Genomic DNA, 22,988 nt, shown 5'->3' on the forward strand with positions numbered 1-22,988 from the left:
TTCTCACAGGAAAGGCTGACAACAGAACTGACAGTTATGAACACCACTACATCTAAAAATAAACTGTATGAAGGTTTAACACCAGTTAATCACTTCCTCCATCATCATGGGTTTTAAAACGAATTGCATAATGCAGCAGTTTTTCTCTGTATGTTTTTCATCACCTTACTTAGTAATATTATAGTTTTTATTTTCTTTTAAACAAGTGCCTGACTTTATTTTTTTCAGCAAAAAAACCCCCAAACCCCAAATTTTTAGTGTGGAAAAGAAAATGTCATTTCTACACTGATGTGGACTGGGTACTGTGTAAGGAATTAAAGGACGCCACTACTCTGGGCCATGTGTGATGGAAATGAGAATGACCAAGCAACAGAGGGCAGAATTCAAACACACCCTAAAAATCAAAGTAGAAATATGATACAGCAGGTGTTTTTGCCAAAATTTTGTTTTTGTAACTCAAAATGATTCTTAGTAGTTTGTACTGCCCCCACATGCTTTTATGCCTGACAACATCAGCACATCCTCCTGAAGTCACGACAAATGCTATCCTGGGTGTCAGGCGAGTGTTGGGGTCAGTCAATGCTATTAATTCTTTCATCCTCTAATAACTGCCTGCATACTCTCACCACATGAGGTTAGGCATCGTTGTGCACCAGGAGGAAACCAGGACCCACTGCACCAGTGTAGGGTCTGACAGTGGGTCCAAAGATTTCATCCCGATACCTAATGGCAGTCAGGGTGCCGTTACCTAGCCTGTAAGGTCTGTGCATCCCTGCTTGGATATAACTCCCCGATGTTACAGACAGCATAACATCCTCCACAGCTTCTCCAGATTCTTTCACATCTGTCTCATGTCAAAGTCAAAGTCAGCTTTTATGACAAAAACCCAATCTACAGGTCATACACAGGAATTTGAAATTGCAATGCTCCCATTACCCCCGTGTACACTAAAACAGTATTAAGATTAAAAAATAAATAAAAGTCTTAAGTACACACAATACAATACAATACAATCTTACATAAATAACAGTGTCCAACACAATCAGAGTGCTTGTGGGCAAGAGTTCATGTGCAAGTGGGGTTGGGGCAGTCAGTGAAAAGGCGATGGTGGAGGTTCAGAGTTTTGCATGTCTCGGGGGGGGGGGGGGGGGGGGGGGTTCAGCGGGAAGCGGCAGGAATGCAAGTCTGGAATTGGTGTGTGAGAGAGTCGAGAGGGACAGAGCAGGGAAAGAATTCAGCACAGCCTATCTCTCAGTTCTGGCCTGGAGGCTCTTCAGTCTCCTTCTGGATAGCAGCAAACTGAAGAAACTGTTGGATGGATGAGTGGGTTTACCTGTAAAGCAGAGGGCTTTTCGGGTGAGATAGTAGATGTCCTGGAGAGAGGGAAGGGAAGTACCCACAATCTCTCTGCTGCTCTCACTACTCGTTGTAACTTTTTCCGGGAGGACCCGGTGCAGCAGTCATACCACACAGTGATCCAGGTGGTGATGATGCTCTCAATAGTGCCTGTGTAGAAGGTGCTCATGATGGAGGTTAAAGTTCTTGCTCTCCTCAGTTTGCGGAGGAAGTAGAGTCGCTGTTGGGCTTTGCTATGTTTTTTAACCAGGCGAGATCTTCTGGGATGTGCACACCCAGGAACTTGGTGTTGCCAGCACCATTGATGGTTTGTGGGGGTGTCCAGAGTGTGAGTTCTCCACGATGGACCCTGACAAAGTCCATGGTACCAGGCAGTGAGCATGGAGCAGGGTACTAGAAGATGTCATCAAGCCACCCTCATGAATATCACAATTGTTGTCTATTTGTAAGAACAAATTCTCCCTTTAGCATAGGTCACACTGAAGCAGGCCACTGTGGTGCAAGCTGAAAACAAATGTGTGGCAGTGTGTGGTTTTTGGCTCGGCTGCAGGGAATGGGTGGGGCAGTGTTTGCAGGGTGTTGTGTCTGGGGAGGCCAGTTGTTCACAGCATTATCTAATCATGACTTTCCTGTTTTAGTAGCAGCCGGGGCCAGAGGAGGAAACACTGCAAAGTGTGACATAAGATAAAGAAAAAAGTGCACAAGCAGCCATATCTGAGTCGTGTTGGGTCCTTTCTACAAAATGATATTGATTGAAGCGATTCAATATATGACCCACTGTGTTTTTTCCTGTCATATCTTTAAGACTTCTTCCTCTAAAGCAGTGGTGGGGGAATTTCAGGCCTCAAGGGCCAGTGTCCCGCAGGTTTTCAACACAGCTGATTTAAATGGTTAAATTATCTCTTCAACATGTCTTGTAGTTCTCCAGAGGCCCAGTAATGAACTAATCATTTGGTTCAGGTGTATTGACCCAGGATGATATCTAAAACCTGCAGGACACAGGCCCTTGAGGCCTGGAGTTCCCCACCCCTGCTCTAAAGTGATATGGCAGTAATATTCAGTTTTGTCAGTAGATGGCAGTGTGGCTTAAATAACTGTTGCTAAAACCAGTTGAGATATTCATGCATAAATTTAACAGAAGCTTTTAGCCCCAAATGGGCAGCATGGACACAAAGTTTGTGAATGTGATAACTCAAGAATGAAGCAACATAGGATTTTGGCATTCATGTCGTAGGTGCATCTACCAAAAACATGAGTTTAAATCATTTACTGGCGACCTGTCCAGGGTGTACCCTGCCTCTCGCGCTATGACAGCTGGGATAGGCTCCAGCGCCCCCCGTGACCCTGAAAAGGATAAGCGGAAGCGAATGGATGGATGGATGGTCAAGGTGTGAGTTTTCACCTCAAAAAAAAAAAAAAAACTAATAAAGATGTTACAGCTTACTCTTCTGTGATTTGTGAGTACAGAGGAAATGTATACTGACTGTGACAGCGTCATTTGGCTGTTGCATTCCTTCTCTTTTCTTTTTGTCTCGTTCCTCATTCTCACTCCAGCAGTTTCAAAAGGCATCCAAGTCATTGAAATTTTCCCTTAAGCTGCGCAATAAAAAGAACATTTAATACAACCAGACCATCAAGAATATATTAGGTGCAGCTGAGATGATGGTGATGAACTAGTTTTGAGTCCTCTGAGTCTGGGATCAAGATTTTTACCTTCTGTTCCATCCACAATAATGTACAAAGTGATAATACCTAAAATAGAACATTTATTAGAACTGAACACATTTATTTGTGTCCAGTGAAAAGTTCCTGGATTTTAGTACGCCTGATTTCAGACAATTTACTGGTTTGCTTGCCTTTATATGAAGCTAAATCTGACAAAGTTTTGAGGCTTCCTCTTATTTGGTGTGAGAGAGCCTGACAGAGACAGAGTGTCTCAAGTTCAAGAGCTGCTAAGTCTTTAAATATCTTAGTTCCAGTTCCTATAAGAAACTGCATCATTTCAGAAGAATTTTGGCCAACCCTTCTTTACAGCATTGCTTCATTTCATGGAGGTTTGCACATCCCTCTTAATGACTCAACACAGTATTTCCATCAGGCTAAGGTCTGGAAAGACTGGACTGGACCATTGCAACACTTTGATTCTTTTCTTTTTAAGCCATTCTGTTGAAGATTTGCTGCTGAGCTTTGGGTTACTGTCCTTTGTATGACTCATTTTAGTCTAGGCTTTAGCTGTCAGACAGATAGCCTTAACTTAATAATTAATAATAACTTACAGTAATAACTTGGCCATGGCCACCTCAGTGACTGGAAGGTTACTGAACCCCGTTACACATATTATGTATATACTTCATTTTGTTTGATCATTGTATTTGAAATAAGCTTGAATCAGGTTGGTACAGTTGTTGGTAGGTTAGGACATCTTAGTTGCACTGCACAGCAGCATGTTATAGTCAGAAGCCAGTTTTGAATGTTTTTCACTTGTCGATAATCTTTCTCACTGTAGAATGATGGACTTCATGTGTGAAGAAAGCACGTTAGTGTTAAGGATACAAATCTGGTACTTTAATACAATTCAGAGGTCATACAGATCAAATCACATTATAAACTTAAATAAATTAATGAATTATGCATAATTTCTACATTCCAGAAACATCATTTTCATTACTCCTACCTGAAAGGCTGAAAAGAGATTTGATTTTTCTGAGTCTTTCTCCAGACAAACTACATTCAAAGCAGCTCAGTTAAACATGTGACATGGCTACATATTATTATATGTTCATCTAAAACCTGACAGTGCTGACAGTGAGAGCAGAGACATGTGACACTGTTAGTGGTTATTTTGTGGTACAGACAAAAACCTAACAGAAGAGAAACCCGCAGACACAATGGCTTTGATGTTTTCATTAATGGCATCAGAAGCACACAAAATAAAGTGCTTAAGATTAGAGCTTTTCAATCTCAATTGGATTTCAATTTCAACTTATTTTTCCTGTAATTTATATTCCAATAAAGTGAGCGTAATCCACTGATGGATCAAGAAGCTGCAGTGTCTTTGCTGTGATGGTAAACGTTTATCATTGGAGAAAAAAATCACCATATTAACAAACGTTTCTTTATTGAGCACACAGTGGCTCGATGGTGGAGTAGAGGTCAGCTGTGTGGTTTTCACTGAAGTGCAGTCTGCTGTAGTGATGATCATCCTGCCCTGCTGACTGAGCTGAGATGTTTTCATAAATGATATCAAGGTTCATCTGATGAGACGAGACAGTGATCATAAATTCATGTTAAAGAGAAGACCCTTGGGCCCCCACCCGAGCAGGCCCTGGACACAGCCAGGGGGACCAGGCCACACCAAGCAGCAGCTGGGGCACCAGCCACCAGCAGGGAGCATGGTAGGGTGAAATAGGCCCCCACACCTGGGGCAGCATGAGATGTTCTGAGAAAGGTGGAGTCTAAGACACAACCTGACATTCATATTGCTGCAATGTCTCTGAAATTCTGTAAAGTTTATGGATTGGAAGTCCTGTTGCACAAAAACAAATAAAGTTTAAACATGACTGGTCTTAGAGATAACACAATAATGTTCACCTAATACACAAGAAAACAGTGATAGGGAGAAGTATTAAACCCAGCAGAGCTGCAGAAACTCCTGCAGCTGCTCGTATCCGTGTTCCTGTAGTACTTTGGACAGTGAGAGTCTTTGGAGCAGAGCTGATATCTTTGTTGGTTTTCACAGCACAGGAGTAGCTTCCTGCATCCTCCCTGCTGACTGGGTCTAGGATCAGATGTTTGTTCTGGTTCTCTCTCGGGGTCAGAGGTCGACTGTTCAAGTACCAAATGTAGTTTGTGTTGTCAGTCAGAGGACAGCTGGTACTGCAGGTCAGTGTGACTCTCTGACCCTCTGTCACCACTGCAGAAGGACTCATCTTCACTCTCAGCTCTGAAAAACACTCAGACTGGTCAGTAACTGTAACGGTTTCTCATTAAAGAGAAAACAGGATTTGGTGCTTTGGATTTTCACTAACTTCTGAAGAGTGCAAGAAGCATTAAAAACTCTTTGTAGCTTTTTGACTAAATAAAACATCATCATCACCTGAGGAAAATTCCTGCATCTTTTTCTTGTCAATTCAGTTGAAAGCATTGCAGAGGATATTGTGTTGACAGTTGTTTTTACATATATAATGACAAACCATGATTACCTGTGACAATCAGAGTAACTCCAGGAAAATCAGACTCTATCACTTCTTCATTTTCTGTTGTGATGGTGAACCTGTATTCTGCTGAGTCGTCTTTCTTCAACTTCTTTAATCTGAGGATGTGTTGGTTCTTCATGATGTCATCATACTCCACATGATCTGCATCCTCAGTCAGCTGTTCAGCTTCCTCCTCAGCATTTCCCTTAAATTTATACCAACATTTAGACTGTATCTGCTGGTAGTCAGGATGTGAGTATTTACTGGAGATGTTGACTGAAGATCCTTCCAGAGCACAGATTCTGCTGTGGACATAAGTCAAACTCCAGCAGGAATCACTGAAACCTGAAATATGGATGAAACAGAAATATAACATACATATGTGGCGCCCTGAGTATTATGCGCATTAAGAACAAGTCTCAGATGTGTTCCTTATGTGTTCGTGCCCACCCCCCATCATCATTTTTTGCTATTTGTTGTGACAATAGTTTGCATCATAACACAGAGCGAAAAGCTCATTTGCTCCCACCTGATGTGATGTTAGGGCGATATTTAGTTTCGCCAGTAGGTGGCAGTGGCGGCTCAGCCAAACGGGTAACTGGCAAAATAATCCTTCACAAAAGTAACGCAGGCCAGTTATTACAATGGAAGCCGCCAGTAACACTGAATTGTTTTGCTGTGTTTCAGGTGAGAGCAATATACGAGAACTACATACATTTATGTAAAGTTGATGCTTATTTAACATGTTTGGAGTGTAATTCTTGTTTATATGGTGTTTAATGTGAGCGAATAAGGGAGTTGTTTCACGTTATCTGTGGGTAATCCTAGTAACATTTGTGCGCTAGCTAAGTCATGTTAGCCTCCTGCATTAATCTCTGTAACCGTGTTGTTCCATCAGTAAGGTGAAAGGAAACTGTTAGCGGGTTTCAGTTAAAGTTATAGGAAATAGACCAGCCAGTACATGTTATGTTGTCTATTGTGTACTGGTCATTTTCTCTGTGTGTTAAGGGCTGATTAATACGTGGCCATTACACGTAATGCCACAAAAGTAACGCAGGCCAGTTATTACAATGGAAGCCGCCAGTAACACTGAATTGTTTTGCTGTGTTTCAGCGCAATAAATCTTCATGTGCACCTGAATGAACCCTGTCGTCCTTCAGTGTGTAACATAATTTGGCGAGCCACCAGCCAGGAGCAGATTTCCTGCTCCAGACAAGAACCTAGAACACGTTAAATCAACATCTGGTAAAGATGGAACAACTACAGGATGAGATCAGCACAGCCTTGTGGACACTTGGGAAACCCGAACTCACCAAGGTATGCCAGCATCTTAAGTGCAGCGAACCAGCAGGGGTGGGTTTTAAAGGACAGTCCCGACGTGCTCTGATTCGGCTGGCAGAAAGTACTCTGGACGAGATTGAAAAAACAGAGGAATCTGAAGTGTTTCAGCAGTTCATCCGTGATCTCCAGTCATTCATACAGTCATTACAAGAACATCCTGTAGCTGAAGTGAAGATACAACGAGCAGAGCTCAGTGAGATAGAAAAACTGAAACAAGAGTACAGTCAGCTCCAACAAGCTCAAGCAGAAGCACGACGTGTTCTGGAAGAAAAAATTGAAGCGTTGGGGACCGAGTTTAGAGGTGCAGCTGGGATAAGTGAAAAACAAGTAAGTCAGCTTGCACCCTTTACTACACCAGAAGTGACTCTGAGAAAAGACTTTCGGATCTGGGGTCAGATCGGGGAAGCAGGACAAAAAGACAAGTTATCTTTCACTAGCTTGACCAACCAAATTGATTCCGGGCTTAAGAAAGGCTACTCAGAGACTGAAATCATTGAAGCTGTGATTAAGGCAGTAAGCCCTGGCCTTCACCTTCGAGACTTGCTGGAAGTGAAGCGTGACCTCACACTTCCCACACTAAGAACTATATTACGGGGACATTACAAAGTAGACTCGTCAGCTGACCTGCTTCATCAACTCATGAGCATATCTCAAGACCCCAAAGAATCTGCTCAGTGCTTTCTGTTCAGGGCAATAGAACTCAGAGAGAAATTGCTCTGGAAGTCTGGTGATGACGATGAAGGGGAGCAGTTCAGCCCAGACTTAATTCAGCGCAAGTTCCTGCGCTCATTAGAGACTGGCCTCCTCAGTGAAGCCGTGAAGTTTCAGTTAAAGCCTTATCTTAGCAACTACCAAGTAACAGATGAGGTTCTAATTGAGAAGATAAATGAAGCAGCCAGCCTTGAATTAGAGCGACAAAATAAACTGAGGAGAAATACTACAGTAAAAACACCAAGGATAAATGAGGTACACACAGAGTCACAGCACAACCACACTCAGCCACCTTTGAACAGTGAACCAGACAGAAAGGATGAAACCCAGACAAAGGGGGGTGAAGGAGGTGCCACAAAGAAAAAGCAAGGACAGAATAAGGGCCTGGATTCAGAGACAGCTAAGCTGATTGAAGGCCTGAAAGCTGATGTGCTTGAAGTAAAGAAAATGTTTAATGAGACTTTGGAAGCAACAAAAGTAAGGTCAAGTATGGACAGTCGGTTCTCTCCTACAACAAGACGTGCTAGAGGTTGCCAAATGTGCAGAGAGGCTCAGCTTGGTGATCTGTGTAGACACTGCTATCGCTGTGGTCAGGAGGGTCACCTTTCCCGAGGGTGCAGGCAGGCTAGGATCACCCAGGGAAACGGGAGGGGGCTACTGAGCCGGGACCCACAGTAGCCCACTCATCACCCAGGTCCCAGGTAAATCCTGTCTATGGGCAAGACACCTCGCATCAACAAGCACCACAAAATGACTTCACACGCACTGAAACTGGCCCCAAAGAGCCAAACAGCAACAAATTGACAAGTGACACATCTAATGGTTATATACCCTCACAACGGCAAACCAAGCTCATCAGTCTCATTGGGAAAAGATGCACAGTTCAGTGCCACCTAGATAAGGTACCAGTAGAGGCCCTGTGGGACACTGGAGCTCAGGCAAGTCTGATTAACAATGAATGGCGAGAACAACACCTACCACACAGCACTGTCAGGCCACTTGCTGAGCTGTTGGGAACAGAACCTCTAGTGGCTTTAGCAGCTAATGGTAGTGAAATCCCATATGATGGGTGGGTAGAGACAGAATTCTATTTGGACTGTAACCCTGAAAATTGTCTTCTAGTCCCAATGCTTGTATCCAGTGACCCCAATGTTGCACAACTGCCCATTATTGGATTTAATGTAATAGAGGAAGTTGTGAGTAAATGGGGCAAGCGACAACCAAGCTCACGCAACGTTCGAAAAATCAGCCAAATCCTTTCAGTATCAGTACACACTGCTAAATCAGTACTAAAACTATTGCAGTCACCAGACCAAAACCAAAGTGTGGGCACAGTATTGGCAGGAAAGAGGGGACTATGTCTCGCTGCTGAACAGATTACCACCACATATGTCCGTGCACACATTGGAGCCCAGTTTTCAGGACAGAGTCTGTTATTTGTCCCGAATGAACCATCACAGTTGCCTGAGGGTCTTGTCATCCAAGAGGGACTGGTCACCATAATGGAGGGCAGGTCAGTGTACATCCCAGTCGCGATAGCTAATACCAACAAGCGGGATGTCAACTTAATCCCTCACACTGTTCTGGGACATCTGGAAGAAATAAAAGCAGTGTACCCCATCACCCCTGAAAAGACACAAGACTCAGTGGAGCAGATTTCATCACAGCCTCCTATACAGGTGAATGAGGTTATGAACACACCCTCCTCCAGCCATAAGCCACCTCAGTGGGACCCTCCAGTTAAGTTGGACCATCTCAGTGAAAATGAACAACAAACGGTGAGACAGCTGTTAAGAGAGGAATGTCATGCTTTTGCTTATGATGATAAAGATGTTGGGTGCATCCCCAGTTTAAACATGCACATCACATTGCATGACACAACACCTGTTCGAAAAACCTACATATCTGTGCCAAAGCCTCTGCACCAAGAGGTGAAAGACTATCTTCAAGACCTGCTGAACCGTGGGTGGATTTCAGAGTCTAGGTCACCCTACTCATCTCCAATCGTCTGCGTTCGGAAGAAGTCAGGTGAATTGAGATTGTGCTGTGATTACAGGGAACTCAACCGGAAGTCAGTACCAGACAGACACCCAATTCCCAGAATTCAGGATATGCTAGATTCCCTTCATGGCAGCTCCTGGTTCTCTGTTCTTGATCAGGGGAAAGCATACCATCAGGGGTTCCTGGACCCTGAAAGTCGCCCCCTGACAGCCTTCATCACACCTTGGGGCTTGTACCAGTGGAACCGCATACCCTTTGGCCTCAGCTCAGCCCCAGCAGAGTTTCAGCGGAGCATGGAGGACTGTTTAAGGGGACTGCGGGATGTAATCTGTCAGCCATATTTGGACGACAACCTAGTCCACTCTACTTCATTTGATACTCATCTTGAACACATCAGAGCCGTCCTTCAGAGATACCAAAAACATGGTGTCAAACTCAGCCCACAGAAATGTGACATCTTCAAGAAAAAGGTACGTTTCCTTGGTCGGATGGTGTCCGAAGAGGGATATACCATGGACCCAGCGGAAATAGTCCCTGTACAAGCTCTGAGAGACAAACCACCATCCACAGTGGGGGAACTGAGTCGGGTCCTAGGATTCCTGTCCTACTATAGATCCTATATCCCAAACTTTTCAAAAGTGGCAAAACCCCTGTACCAGTTGCTGACACTGCCTCCAGATAAAGCACCGCCACCAGTGCCCAGGGCAAAGGGGAAAGTGGTTAAGACAAAACCGAAAGGTCGACCACCGCCTAACACACCCATTAAATGGACTGAGAGCCATCAAAATGCCCTAAATGAGTTGACTGACTGTCTAACACAGCCACCTATTCTGGGTTACCCTGATTTCTCAGAGCCCTTTGTACTCCATTGTGATGCCTCACAACAGGGCCTGGGAGCTGTGTTATATCAAAAGCAAGCAGGCAAGATGAAGGTCATTGCATATGGCTCAAGGACATTAACACCCCCTGAGAAAAACTATCATATGCATTCGGGAAAGCTGGAATTCTTGGCTTTAAAATGGGCAGTCTGTGAACGCTTTCGGGACTACCTATATTACGCCCCACATTTTGTTGTCTACACAGACAATAACCCTTTGACATATGTCCTTACGACAGCAAAGCTGAACGCCACAGGCCACCGCTGGGTGAGTGAACTGGCTGACTTCAACTTTACTATCAAATACCGGCCAGGGAAGAAAAATGCTGATGCAGATGGCCTATCCCGCTTACCACTAAACATTGAGCAGTATATGGCACAGTGCACATCAGAAGTCAAACAGGGTGTCGCTAGAGCTGCTGTTGAAAGTGCAGTATTGCAGAGGGAGAATCTGCTGCATGAAACTGTTGTTGTCAGCCTGAGTGCCGTCAGTTTAGTGCAAGACGCGGTCACACTGTCTGCTGGAAAGTCTCTGTCACCCGAGGAAATCCGAGTGAGTCAGGAGAAAGATCCCATCATCAGTCGCTTTTTACAACACAAAATCAACAACTACTTACCAAAAGGTCGTGCCCTAACAGCAGAACCCCCTGATGTCAGAATCTTGCTGAGGCAGTGGAGCAGAGTGCACATAAATGATGATGGGGTCCTCTATAGGAGAGTGAGAGGCAGAGACCAGCTTCTTCTCCCTAAAGAGCATCGTGACACTGTGTTCAGGGAACTGCACAAAGAGATGGGACATTTGGGGGCAGAAAGAACTCTGTGTTTAATAAGGGACAGGTTCTACTGGCCTCGAATGCAAAACGATGTGGAGCATTTTGTAATGCATGCCTGCGAATGCCTCAAGAGAAAGCGGCCAAGTAAGATTACCAGGGCCCCACTGACCACCATTACAACGACATTCCCATTTGAGCTTGTGTCCATAGACTTTTTGCACCTTGAGACTTGTAAACAGGGATATGAGTACATACTGGTAGTGATGGACCACTTCACACGTTTTGCACAAGCTTATGCAACAAAAAACAAATCTGCAAAAACAGTGGTGGATAAGGTCTTCAATCACTTTGCTCTGAACTTTGGTTTCCCAGCACGAATCCACCATGACATGGGCAGGGAATTTGAGAATCAGATGTTTTCCCAGTTGCAAAAAGTCTGTGGTTTACGTGGCTCTCACACTACCCCATACCATCCACAAGGAAATGGGCAAGTGGAGCGTTTCAACAGAACTTTGTTGTCCATGTTGAGAACACTAACTGACCTTGAAAAAGCAGACTGGAAGGAATCATTGACAAAAGTGGTGCACGCCTACAACTGCACTCGGAATGAGGCTACTGGGTTTTCTCCGTACTATTTGTTGTTTGGCCGTACTCCAAGACTCCCTATAGACATCTTGTTCAACTTGCCTTCACAGGAACAGCAATTAAGCTACGAGGAGTATGTGACAAAATGGCAATCCCGAATGAAGGAGGCCTATGAGATTGCATCTATGGCAGCCCAGAAAGAAGCTTCAAGAGGTAAACAGTATTACAACCGTAAGATCTACGGAGCTCAACTTCATCCGGGGAACAGAGTCCTGCTCCGCAACCTCAAGGAGAGAGGAGGCCCAGGCAAGCTTCGGTCATACTGGGAGGATACAGTGTATGTGGTGGTGAGTCAAAAAAGCCCTGACATCCCAGTTTACGAGATCAAGCCAGAGAGGGGAGGAAAAAGCCGCACAGTACACAGGAACCTGTTGCTTCCATGTGACAGTCTACCTGTAGAAAAACCACACAGACAGGAGCAAAACGAAAAAAGAAAAAGCCTGAGACAAAAAGGGGTAGAAGCTCAACAACAGCTACTACAACAAGACACAGACGTGGAGAGTGAGGATGAGGGTGAGCTTGTGTGGAGGTTTCCACAGCAAAACAGTACCACCACCATTATCCCTCCAACCCTGGAATCTCTGGTGGGTGAACAACAACTGGGGGAGCCTCAAACAGCTGACTTCGACCCTTTCTTACAGGACCACAGAGAGATACACGAACCTGAGTTGCAGACAGCAGAGCAACATTACAACCACCAGGAGTCACAGGATGAACAACAAGATGAGCAAGGAGACAGTGACTCCAACAGTGAACTAGGGTTGTCACCTGTCCTCAGACACCCCAAGAGAGAGCGACGTCAGCCCAAAATGCTGACATATGATATATTAGGACAACCCACAGTCAGACAAGCTGATATGGACAGTGTTAAGATGGGAGCTATTTGCACCCAGAGACTGTGGAGGCCTTGGTGGCCTGAAGATATACCAGCAAGGTGTGAGAGACAGTAATAAGAAACTGATCCAAAATGAAGACATTAACATGAACATTGTGACAAGCAGAATAGAGCAAACATAGCACCAACAGACAATGGACAGAATCTAACACTCATTCTTATGGTGTGTGCTAACTTGTCACATGCTGAACATATGATGATGATGACCATCTGTAAAAGATGCCTTGATATGTAAACAAAGTTAAGTGTGGTAACAGACTAGTGTATTGTTGGCCGAATATTGAGTCTGGTTACAGTCAGAAATTCAGAGTAACATGATGAACTTGTTTACTAACCTTGAGGGAGAAAAAATGGTTACTTGGCACAACAAGATTCATGATTAGCTTCTACCATGACTTTTAATTTGCTGAATGCAAATTGTTGTACTGCAATGTTTCATTGAACAGATGTCAGAAGCATGTGTAACCATAATTGTTACCCAGGGATAGGTATACTAATAGTACACAAGAAATGTACTGACAACGGCAAACATGTTCAAAGAGTTTAGGAAAAAATAGACGGAAGCCTTTTTTTCCCCTCTTTCTTTCTTTTTTTATTAAGTAGGGGAGGGTGTGGCGCCCTGAGTATTATGCGCATTAAGAACAAGTCTCAGATGTGTTCCTTATGTGTTCGTGCCCACCCCCCATCATCATTTTTTGCTATTTGTTGTGACAATAGTTTGCATCATAACACAGAGCGAAAAGCTCATTTGCTCCCACCTGATGTGATGTTAGGGCGATATTTAGTTTCGCCAGTAGGTGGCAGTGGCGGCTCAGCCAAACGGGTAACTGGCAAAATAATCCTTCACAAAAGTAACGCAGGCCAGTTATTACAATGGAAGCCGCCAGTAACACTGAATTGTTTTGCTGTGTTTCAGGTGAGAGCAATATACGAGAACTACATACATTTATGTAAAGTTGATGCTTATTTAACATGTTTGGAGTGTAATTCTTGTTTATATGGTGTTTAATGTGAGCGAATAAGGGAGTTGTTTCACGTTATCTGTGGGTAATCCTAGTAACATTTGTGCGCTAGCTAAGTCATGTTAGCCTCCTGCATTAATCTCTGTAACCGTGTTGTTCCATCAGTAAGGTGAAAGGAAACTGTTAGCGGGTTTCAGTTAAAGTTATAGGAAATAGACCAGCCAGTACATGTTATGTTGTCTATTGTGTACTGGTCATTTTCTCTGTGTGTTAAGGGCTGATTAATACGTGGCCATTACACGTAATGCCACAAAAGTAACGCAGGCCAGTTATTACAATGGAAGCCGCCAGTAACACTGAATTGTTTTGCTGTGTTTCAGCGCAATAAATCTTCATGTGCACCTGAATGAACCCTGTCGTCCTTCAGTGTGTAACACATACATAAACAGAAATAATTTACAAATCATTTCTGTTTATGTATGCTCTTGTATCACATATGTAAATGATTTCCCTTGATCATAAAATTTTAATCAATTGTTATGCAAATATTTTATCAGGACATATAAGATATACAGCAAATTATTGATTCAAAAAAACTGTTTTCAGAAAAAAAACCTCAGTGAATTATTACAAAATCATTACAAACAATATAAAAATATTGCAAAATAACCACTGACAATTGCCAATAGCTATAACAGAGACTCACGCCTCATACAATAATGAGTCAAAACCCTGCAACTGTAGCCTAAAAATGCAAAAGAACAACATCTGTGACTGTTCTAACAAAATAAAACGTTATCAGATCTTAAAAATTGTATTTAACAAATTATTATTGTAGCATTAAAATTTACAGTGTTTCTGTTTTTGTGGTCAGATATTCTAACAACAACACAGAACAATCAACTGTACCATACCATAACTGTTCTATTTTGTAAGTTTACAGACAATAAGTAATAAGTTTACTCACAGACGTCAGCAGAGCGCACATCCTCAAGACCTTTTACAGCACAGGACAAACTGTCTGGCTGAGAGATGGAAACTAGAATCTGTTTTCCCTCCTGCACTGTAGGCTTTCTGTTCTCATACCACACAAAGGAAATCAGAGGCTCAGTCAGAAAACAGCTGCTGTTACAGGTCAGTCTGATGTGACCTCTGTGTTCAGCAGGAGTCCTCTGGACATGAATTTCTGTTGGGAGATAATAAACACATTTTCCACCAGTTCATCTCTGTCGTGTTAAATAAATTAACAAATAAAAATGAAGTTTCAAAGTGCAGTTTGTCCAGAACTTCACCTCTGGGATATGTGATGGAGCAGGACTCGTCCACTGATGTCTGCTGAGAAGAACACATTCTCCCTTTAGCATAGGTCACACTGAAGCAGGTCTCTGTGATGGAACCTGAGAAAAACCAACAACTTTCAGTAAATTCATTAGAGTCTGAAGAGTAAAGTGTTTGTGTTTAACATCTCATAACATGATGAGGAGGTGTCCATCATGACTCACCCACAGAAACTTCAGGGGCTCTGAGATGCTCGTAGCCTTTGACAGCACAGGAGTATGTGACTGCTTCCTCACTGCTGAGCAGCTCTTGGTACCAGGGAGACCAGTCCTCATAGAGAAACTCTCTGTTCTTGTACCAGATGTAGGCTGCAGGCTTTTCAGTCAGAGGACAGCTGCTGCTGCACATCAGTGTTACTGTCTGTCCCTCTGTGGCAGGAATCACCTTTACCTGCAGCTCTGAGAGGTCACATGACCAACATGAATACACTGATCATCCATAAACTCATTCATTTGTGATGCATTTGTAAAAAGAACTGTACCTGTAACTTGGAAATTAATTCCACTTTGTTGGCACTTTGATCTGTCAGCAGTTTTAATGCAGCAGTAAAAATCTGCATCTCTCTCTGTCAGATTATTGATTGTTAGAGTGAAATTACTCTCTGCTGACATGCTGTACTTTACATGTGTTTCATCTGTAGTGAACAATATCTTGGAGATACTCAAGTGTCCAGTGTACCAGCTATTTCTTGCAGTGGGATGTTGATCTGAGCAGGGCAGATTCACTGATGAACCTTTCAAGGCACAGATGCTGTTTGCTTTTCCCTGAACACCTTTAACACAACATGTGATTAGAAAACATGGTGAACATTTATGCTAACTTTCTTTTCTGTGCTAATCTGTGATGACAGCATGTTACTGTGAAGGATCACAATCTGGTGCTTTGATATACTTGACAGTTCAGAACAGCAGAACAAGTAACTGAGACTTTCTCATTTCTTAAATAAACTTGTAACTCTCTGCGTCTTTTTTCTACATTCCTGACACATATTCCTTACAGTTATCATGAAGAGAAACAAATTATTCTTACCTGAGAGGCACAGAATGAAACCCAGAAACAAACATCCAGCTTCTGCCAATAACATGGCTGTTATTAATTTTAACTTCTAATGAGAAAAAGTTGGGTGTATGAATATTTTAATGGCCTCGTTACTGCCGCTGTTCATATTAAACTTGAAAAAATATCAGAAACCAGAATCAATCAAAAGCCATCTAAGAGGATAGACTGAATGCAGAGCTGGTTTAAGTGTTTCTCCAAGCTGCATTCAGTTTTAATACCGTCTCTTCCTTGTTTATCAATCATTTCTTTTACTACAAAGAGACCTCTAGTGTAGAACTGATATACTGCAGCAGAAATTAAAAATCATATTGGATTCATGTTAATGTAATTCTCATCAACGTGACAGGTAAGACCTGAGTCTGGGAACCACCTCTGGTAGGCGGGGCTGTTTTTCCTCTTTATAATCACAGGAATCTGGGGCTGTGTGAATGCCTGGTCTAAGCAGTGCTATTTGGCCTTCTAAACCTTCTAAGACAGCTTGATTGACAGTGTTGGGGAGTAACGGAATACATGTACTGCTGTTACATATTTAAAATACAAAATATATGTGTGTTTTTTTTAATTAAAAATACTTTTATGATGTATAAGCAAAGTCCAACATCCTAAACTCTCACAGGAGCCATTTTATAGTGACTTCATTTCTGTTTAAATTGTTGAAATCATCACATCACACTGGCTTTAATACTAATCTTCATATCTACTTGTTATCCAGTTATTTAACAATGGATGCTCAACATCTTTAACAGCACAAGAGAAGCTTTCTGAAGAGTCTGAACAGTAAAGTATTAGTGTTTAGCATCTCATAATATGATGAGAACTTGAACTAAGCTTTTCAAAAGCTAAATGTGGCCTTGGAGAGGTACCTATTTCAATAGGAATTATCCTTAGTGGCAATGGACTGAGTAAACTTGGAGAACACATCAGTAAGAATCAATACATTTATATGACCATCAACAGAGGGTTCAAGGCATTAGAAATTAATTGCTAGAATCTGATTAGGCCTCCCAGCCATGAGGTGACCCATGGTTGTTTTAGGTCTGGAATAAACTGCCTTAGCTTGAACACAGTGTTGCTGACAATGAGCCTCAACCTCTAAACACACCTGGACTATAACATCTCTTCTGTATCAAGTTTTCAATTCTGTCTATCCCCTGGTGACTATGCCCATTATGTAAGTCATGCAAAACCTCATTCCCGAAGCTCTGAATGAGCTAGGGAGGCAAAACTTGGGACAAAGTGGTGATAATAGCTAGCAAACCCTAAGAATGATCTTAACACAGCAACAGAGCTAGGGGTTTTGCCAATTAGACACAGCAGATATTTTGTCTGGGTCATTTGCTACCCCATCCTTGGAGATCACATGCCCAAGGCATTTTACCTCTGTCTTCAAGCAGCAGCATTTTTCCAACTTAGTTTTCAAGTTTAGAATCTGCAACGTCTCCAGAACTGCTCCTGAGTACTGGATATGCTCATCTACTGTGGCAGAAAAGACAATTACATCATCCAGATACAACAATAAACATTCTGGGTGATTCTGGGAACAAATCATTTACTCCATCAATCTCTGAAAGTGCTTGGTGCATTACAGAAGCCAAATGGCATGCGATTAAATTCAAATAACCCAAAAGGAGTACAGTTATCCGGCTCAGCAACAGGGCCCTGATTGTAGCCACTAGTCCAAGGTCAAAAACCAGCATCCACTGGACAACACATTCAAGGACTCCTCAATTCAAGGCAGGTGAAAAGCATCCTGCCTAGTCCTTGAATTCAACAGACGGTAATCCACATAAAGCCTCAGTTGCCATGGTAACACATTTTTACTGGTTGATCTACTGGGTTGATCTACTGTAAGTTTCTCTTTGTTCACAGCCACTGACATGTTGAAGAGGTTAACACGTGAGCAGCGGATCGAAATTGTGTTGATATCTGGTGAACGCAGTAACCGGGTCATTGCAGCAGATTTCAATGCAAGACTCCCTACGAGACCACCCATCTCCCGTTCTACAGTCAGCAAACTGCTTGCTAAGTTTCGTGAAACTGGTTCAGTGTTGGATTTTCCAAAATGTGGACGCAAGAAAACTGTCACTAATGAAGAAAAATCAGTGGCTGTCCTAGCTTCATTCAGCAAGAATGAAGAATATAAAAACTTTTAACAAATAAAGTTACTTTATAACCTTATAAAGGTTTTATATATGTTTACAATACCCACTACACTTGTAAGGTTCATAGTTTGTTTAAGTTATACTTTTCTATGCTTTTTGTCAATTTTCAACAAATGACTCATTAAGTTAATTCAGGTTTTTGAGCTATCGTGTTTACAGGCAGAATGACACTCAATCAAAAACAAACCTGATGTGATATTCAGTTTCATGATGAGGTGAAACTGAATATCAAAAGATAACTACAGCAGCTTGAGTGTTGTGGAGGGAAGAACTCACCGCTGCAGGGTCAAGGAAAGATGTTTGTGTGAACATTTTTCAATTTTAAAATAAGCTTTTCAGCTCCTACAAACACCTGGGAACCCAAATGCTGCAGTCTCACATGCATGATGCAGAATTTCAAAACACACAAAATATTTTTACAGCATCACAGGTCTAGAGACTTCAGCTGGGTCAGTTTAACTGTCACACTCCTAATACACGTACATGATACATGATTTGGAATTGTCTTTTAGCCAAAGTCTGAATGTCAGCAAACGTTTGCTGCTGTCTTGTGACAAAAGGATTAACTGCAGGTAGCTCTGCATGTTGGATTTGGCAGTTTTAAACCAGATGCAAGCTCGATGGGGATTTGTGTCTCTAGCTGGAAGTGAACCAGCAAACTTTCACTTTTCTCTCTTTAAAGAACTGTCTGTTTCCATTATCTAGTAATCACTGTGTGCAGATTGAGTCCCCAGCTGTCTCAGGAGGTGCTGCTGGAAGAGGTGAGTGATGCAGTGTAGTGTATGAAAAGAGGGAGGTCCTCCAGTATGTGGAAAAATACTAGTGGAGAACTGAAAGCACAAGAAAATCACAACTGAATGAGTCAGTTTAACCAAAGTTCGTTTCACTATTACTCTGAAATTGAGTGCAAAGCAGTATATATGGAAAACTAACACAGGAAACACCTGATGTGCTAAAGCCTCTTTAAAGATGTTTTACAGCATCTGGTCACCTTATAATGATCCTGCTGCTCAAGTTTACTTTTAACACATTAACCAGTGAAAAGGTTGTACAGCTTATCCTTTTGTGGACAGAGTAAAGAGGAAATGTATACTGTCTAAGACAGTGTCAAGTGACCATCGAGAAAAGAGTTGCATTCCTTCTCTTTTCTTTTTCTCTTGTTCCTCATTCTCACTCCAGCACTTACAGGGACACTCCTATGACTGATTTCTTTTTTTGCAGAAGAAGTAGGCAAGGAATTACTTAGCATTCTTTAATTCGTCTTTTATTCATCTGTTTTACCTGATTTAATCCTGTAATAAAATGGTATGTTAATAAAATGTATGAATGACATTTGAAATTGGTCTTGTTTTAAATAATCCCAGTCAGGCTACACTCCTATATTTTATTAAGAAGTGTGGCCATCAAAAAAACATTGGAGCACAGGTTTAATTTAACTCAACTTTTATAAAGACAAAAGTAGACACAAAAGTGAAAAACCATGGACATTAATTGTAATGATAATGTGCATGTCAAATTACCTATATTTTCAAAAGAAGTCATATTACAAACCAAAAAAATAACTTAATGCACATGATTATGGCAAATACTGAAAACACATGAGAACCTTTGGATATTATAAAACATATTATGTGTAACAATAAAAGTAGAAAAGAAATCATAGGGACCCCGGCTTATTAAAACGTAAAATTCATAACTTTAGCCTAAATAAAAGCAAAAGTTGAAAAAAGAATTACTTACCAATACTATATTTTATTAAAATATCCAATTAACTGGGTATATGTTATCTGACGGCAGATGTTTCATGTTGGTTGAGAATTTATTTTCGTTATCTTGCTCCAGAATGCTTCCAGCAAGTCTTGAAACTTGACAGAATTACATCTGGGAACTTGGGAAGTCATTTATGAATCTCTAAATCCTGTGTGTCCAACTCCAGTCCTCTAGAGCTACTCTCCTGTAGCTTTTAGATGCATCCCTATTCCAATACAGTTGAATCAAATGATTGGATTACCTCTTCAGCATGCCATCAAGTTTGGTAAAGGCCTGGTAATAAGCCATTCATTTGATTCAGGTGTGTCAGAACAAGGATGCATCTAAAAGCTGCAGGACAGTAGCTCTAGAGGACTGGAGTTGGACTTTCCCCCACCTGGAAGTTGTGTTTCTATGACCTCTTATCCTGTTGTCAACTCTGCAGTCTTGGAGTAACCAGTCTCTTTCTTCTGTAGCATCTCTGCAATGCCTAAAAGTCTACAAGAGTAACTTGCTTGCATAACATAACCATAACCTGGCAAAACATCTCTGATTTGCAAACCTGCTAGTCAACAGTTTGGATTAAAACAGTAAATGATAGTTAAATAGATTAAATAAGACTCCCAGTTTTTCAAAGGAGCTTGCAAAGAAAAGCGTCCATAGATGCCCTCCAGATCAAGATCAGCCAGACCCTGCAGGAACTGGAAACCCTTCTACCCTCTCCAATCTTAGAAGAGGTTTACAAGTTTGTGGACAAGGCTCAGCGGGCCCAACACTCTAAAGGAAAAGAAAGACAACGCAGGAAATTTCACACCTTGCTTTCAAAAACACACACTCCTCATCCTGAACCTACACAACCCAGAGAAGAAAATACACCTGAAGTCAGTCAGGAGAAATGGGTTAAGAACTTTTCAGACAGGAATCTCACTGAACCTGAAAAGAGAGTATTAGCCAAAGGACTCAATTTTGCCATTTCTCCACAACAGTTGCCCATAGTGGACCTCATCACAGCCACAGAATCTGCCATACGGATTAATAAATAATCAGGATGAAAGTCTCAGCCACACTCTCCAGTGCCAAAGTCCCTCCATCCAACCTCACAATACAGGAAAAGAAGGCCGTCGCTTCCCTGAGCAAAGACCACAACATCACTGTTTTACCAGCTGATAAGGGAAGATGCACCGTGGTCCTAAACACTACAGATTACTATACAAAGATCACTACTCTCCTCAGTGACAACAATACCTACGAAGCCTTAAAGCGAGACCCCACAAGCAGCTACAAAAAGAAAGTTATAGCTTGCCTTCAAGACTTTGAAAAGGACAAAATTATTGACCGCCTTACATATCACCGCCTTTACCCAGGGGATGCCATACCATGCATCTACGGACTTCCTAAAATCCACAAGGAAGCTGTCCCACTCAGACCCATAGTCAGTAGCATAAACTCAGCCACTTATAACATTGCTAAACACCTTGCTACCATCCTTGCTCCTCTCGTGGGAAACACCCCACACCACATCAAGAACTCCACCGACTTCACCGACAAGGTCCAGAAACTTACCCTGGATCCAGATGAAACCATGGTGTCCTTTGATGTCGTCTCTCTCTTCACTTGCATACCGTGGAGACTGTCAGAAAACGACTACAAAAAGACAGCTCCTTGGAGGACAGGACCAACTTCACACCCGATCAGATTTGCACCCTGTTAGACCTCTGCCTCACCACTACATATTTCAAATACAACAAAGGCTTTTACAGACAAAAACATGGCTGTGCCATGGGCTCCCCCGTGCCACCTATTGTAGCCAACCTTTACATGGAGGAAGTGGAAAGGAAGGCTCTTGGCTCTTTCAAAGGAAGAGTACCCAGCCACTGGTACAGATATGTGGACGACACCTGGGTCAAAATCAAGACACAAGAAGTGGAATCCTTCACTGCGCACATTAACGCTGTGGATAAAAACATCAAGTTCACCAGGGAAGACACAAAGGACGACTGTTTGCCTTTCCTGGACTGCGCTGTGCACATTGAAGAGAACGGCAAACTCAACATCGAAGTTTACCGGAAGTCCACACATACGGACCAGTACCTCCTCTTTGACTCCCATCACCCTCTGGAACACAAACTTGGAGTAATTAGGACCCTACACCACCGGGCAGAACATGTTCCCTCTAAGCCTGAAGGAAAAAAGAAGGAACACACACATGTAAAGGAAGCACTCAAAACGTGCAGCTATCCTAAACGGGCGTTCTTAAAGTCAGCAAAGAGGCACAGAAAAGAAGACCAGACACCAGCGAGGGAGGATAAGAAGGACAGACGCAACAACATTGTCATCCCCTATGTAGCCGGTGTATCAGAAAAACTCAGGAGAGTTTTCTCCAAGCACGACATCCCGGTGCATTTCAGACCCAGCAACACGCTCAGACAAAAACTGGTTCACCCAAAAGATAAAACGCCAAAACACAGACTTAACAATGTGGTGTATGCTGTACAGTGCAGCGAGGAATGCCCAGACCTCTACATCGGAGAGACCAAACAGCCACTTCACAAGCGCATGGCACAACACAGAAGAGCCACCTCCACAGGACAAGACTCAGCAATCCATCTGCATCTTAAGGATAAAGGACACTCTTTCGAGGATGCCAATGTTCACATTTTGGACAGAGAGGACAGATGGTTTGAAAGAGGAGTGAAAGAAGCCATCTATGTCCACTGTGAGCGACCATCTTTGAACAGAGGCGGTGGTTTACGACACCAACTCTCTGCCATCTATAATCCAGTTTTGAGATCCCTTCCCAGACGCCTTAACGCCCACTCACATCCTGGGCCATCTGATCTCAGGAATTCGCATGATAAGGTCGGGCCAGGTTTCACAATGAACTCACCCGAAACTCTGGCTGATTGGGACCCACACCCAGTTT

General features: G+C 42.6%; 1 protein-coding gene across 1 annotated transcript; it reads right to left on the bottom strand.

The window, feature by feature from the left end:
- Positions 1 to 3,920: 3,920 nt before the first annotated feature.
- Positions 3,921 to 19,304, bottom strand: LOC147327362 (uncharacterized). Its single transcript, XM_086294987.1, has 7 exons — positions 16,125 to 19,304; positions 15,572 to 15,867; positions 15,260 to 15,491; positions 15,050 to 15,154; positions 14,725 to 14,943; positions 5,559 to 5,897; positions 3,921 to 5,299 (listed from the first exon to the last, which is right to left on the bottom strand). Exons 1-7 carry the CDS (start codon positions 16,177 to 16,179, stop codon positions 4,944 to 4,946), a joined length of 1,602 nt encoding a protein of 533 aa, XP_086151113.1. The 5' UTR covers positions 16,180 to 19,304; the 3' UTR covers positions 3,921 to 4,943.
- Positions 19,305 to 22,988: the final 3,684 nt, after the last annotated feature.

The sequence above is a fragment of the Aulonocara sp. 'chitande type north' Nkhata Bay genome, linkage group LG6, assembly GCF_057382095.1.
Source record: "Aulonocara sp. 'chitande type north' Nkhata Bay isolate Kocher_YH1m ecotype deep benthic linkage group LG6, A_spYH_male_GT1.1, whole genome shotgun sequence".
NCBI lineage: Eukaryota > Metazoa > Chordata > Actinopteri > Cichliformes > Cichlidae > Aulonocara > Aulonocara sp. 'chitande type north' Nkhata Bay.

What these genes read in the sequence shown, in the direction of transcription:
- LOC147327362 (XM_086294987.1), bottom strand. Translation starts at nt 16,179, where the DNA reads ATGTTATTGGCAGAAGCTGGATGTTTGTTTCTGGGTTTCATTCTGTGC. An exon ending in CTCCATCACATATCCCAGAG is followed by an intron (nt 14,944 to 15,049) that starts GTGAAGTTCTGG and finishes ATCTCCCAACAG; the next exon opens with AAATTCATGTCCAGAGGACT. An exon ending in AGTTACTCTGATTGTCACAG is followed by an intron (nt 5,300 to 5,558) that starts GTAATCATGGTT and finishes AGTGTTTTTCAG; the next exon opens with AGCTGAGAGTGAAGATGAGT.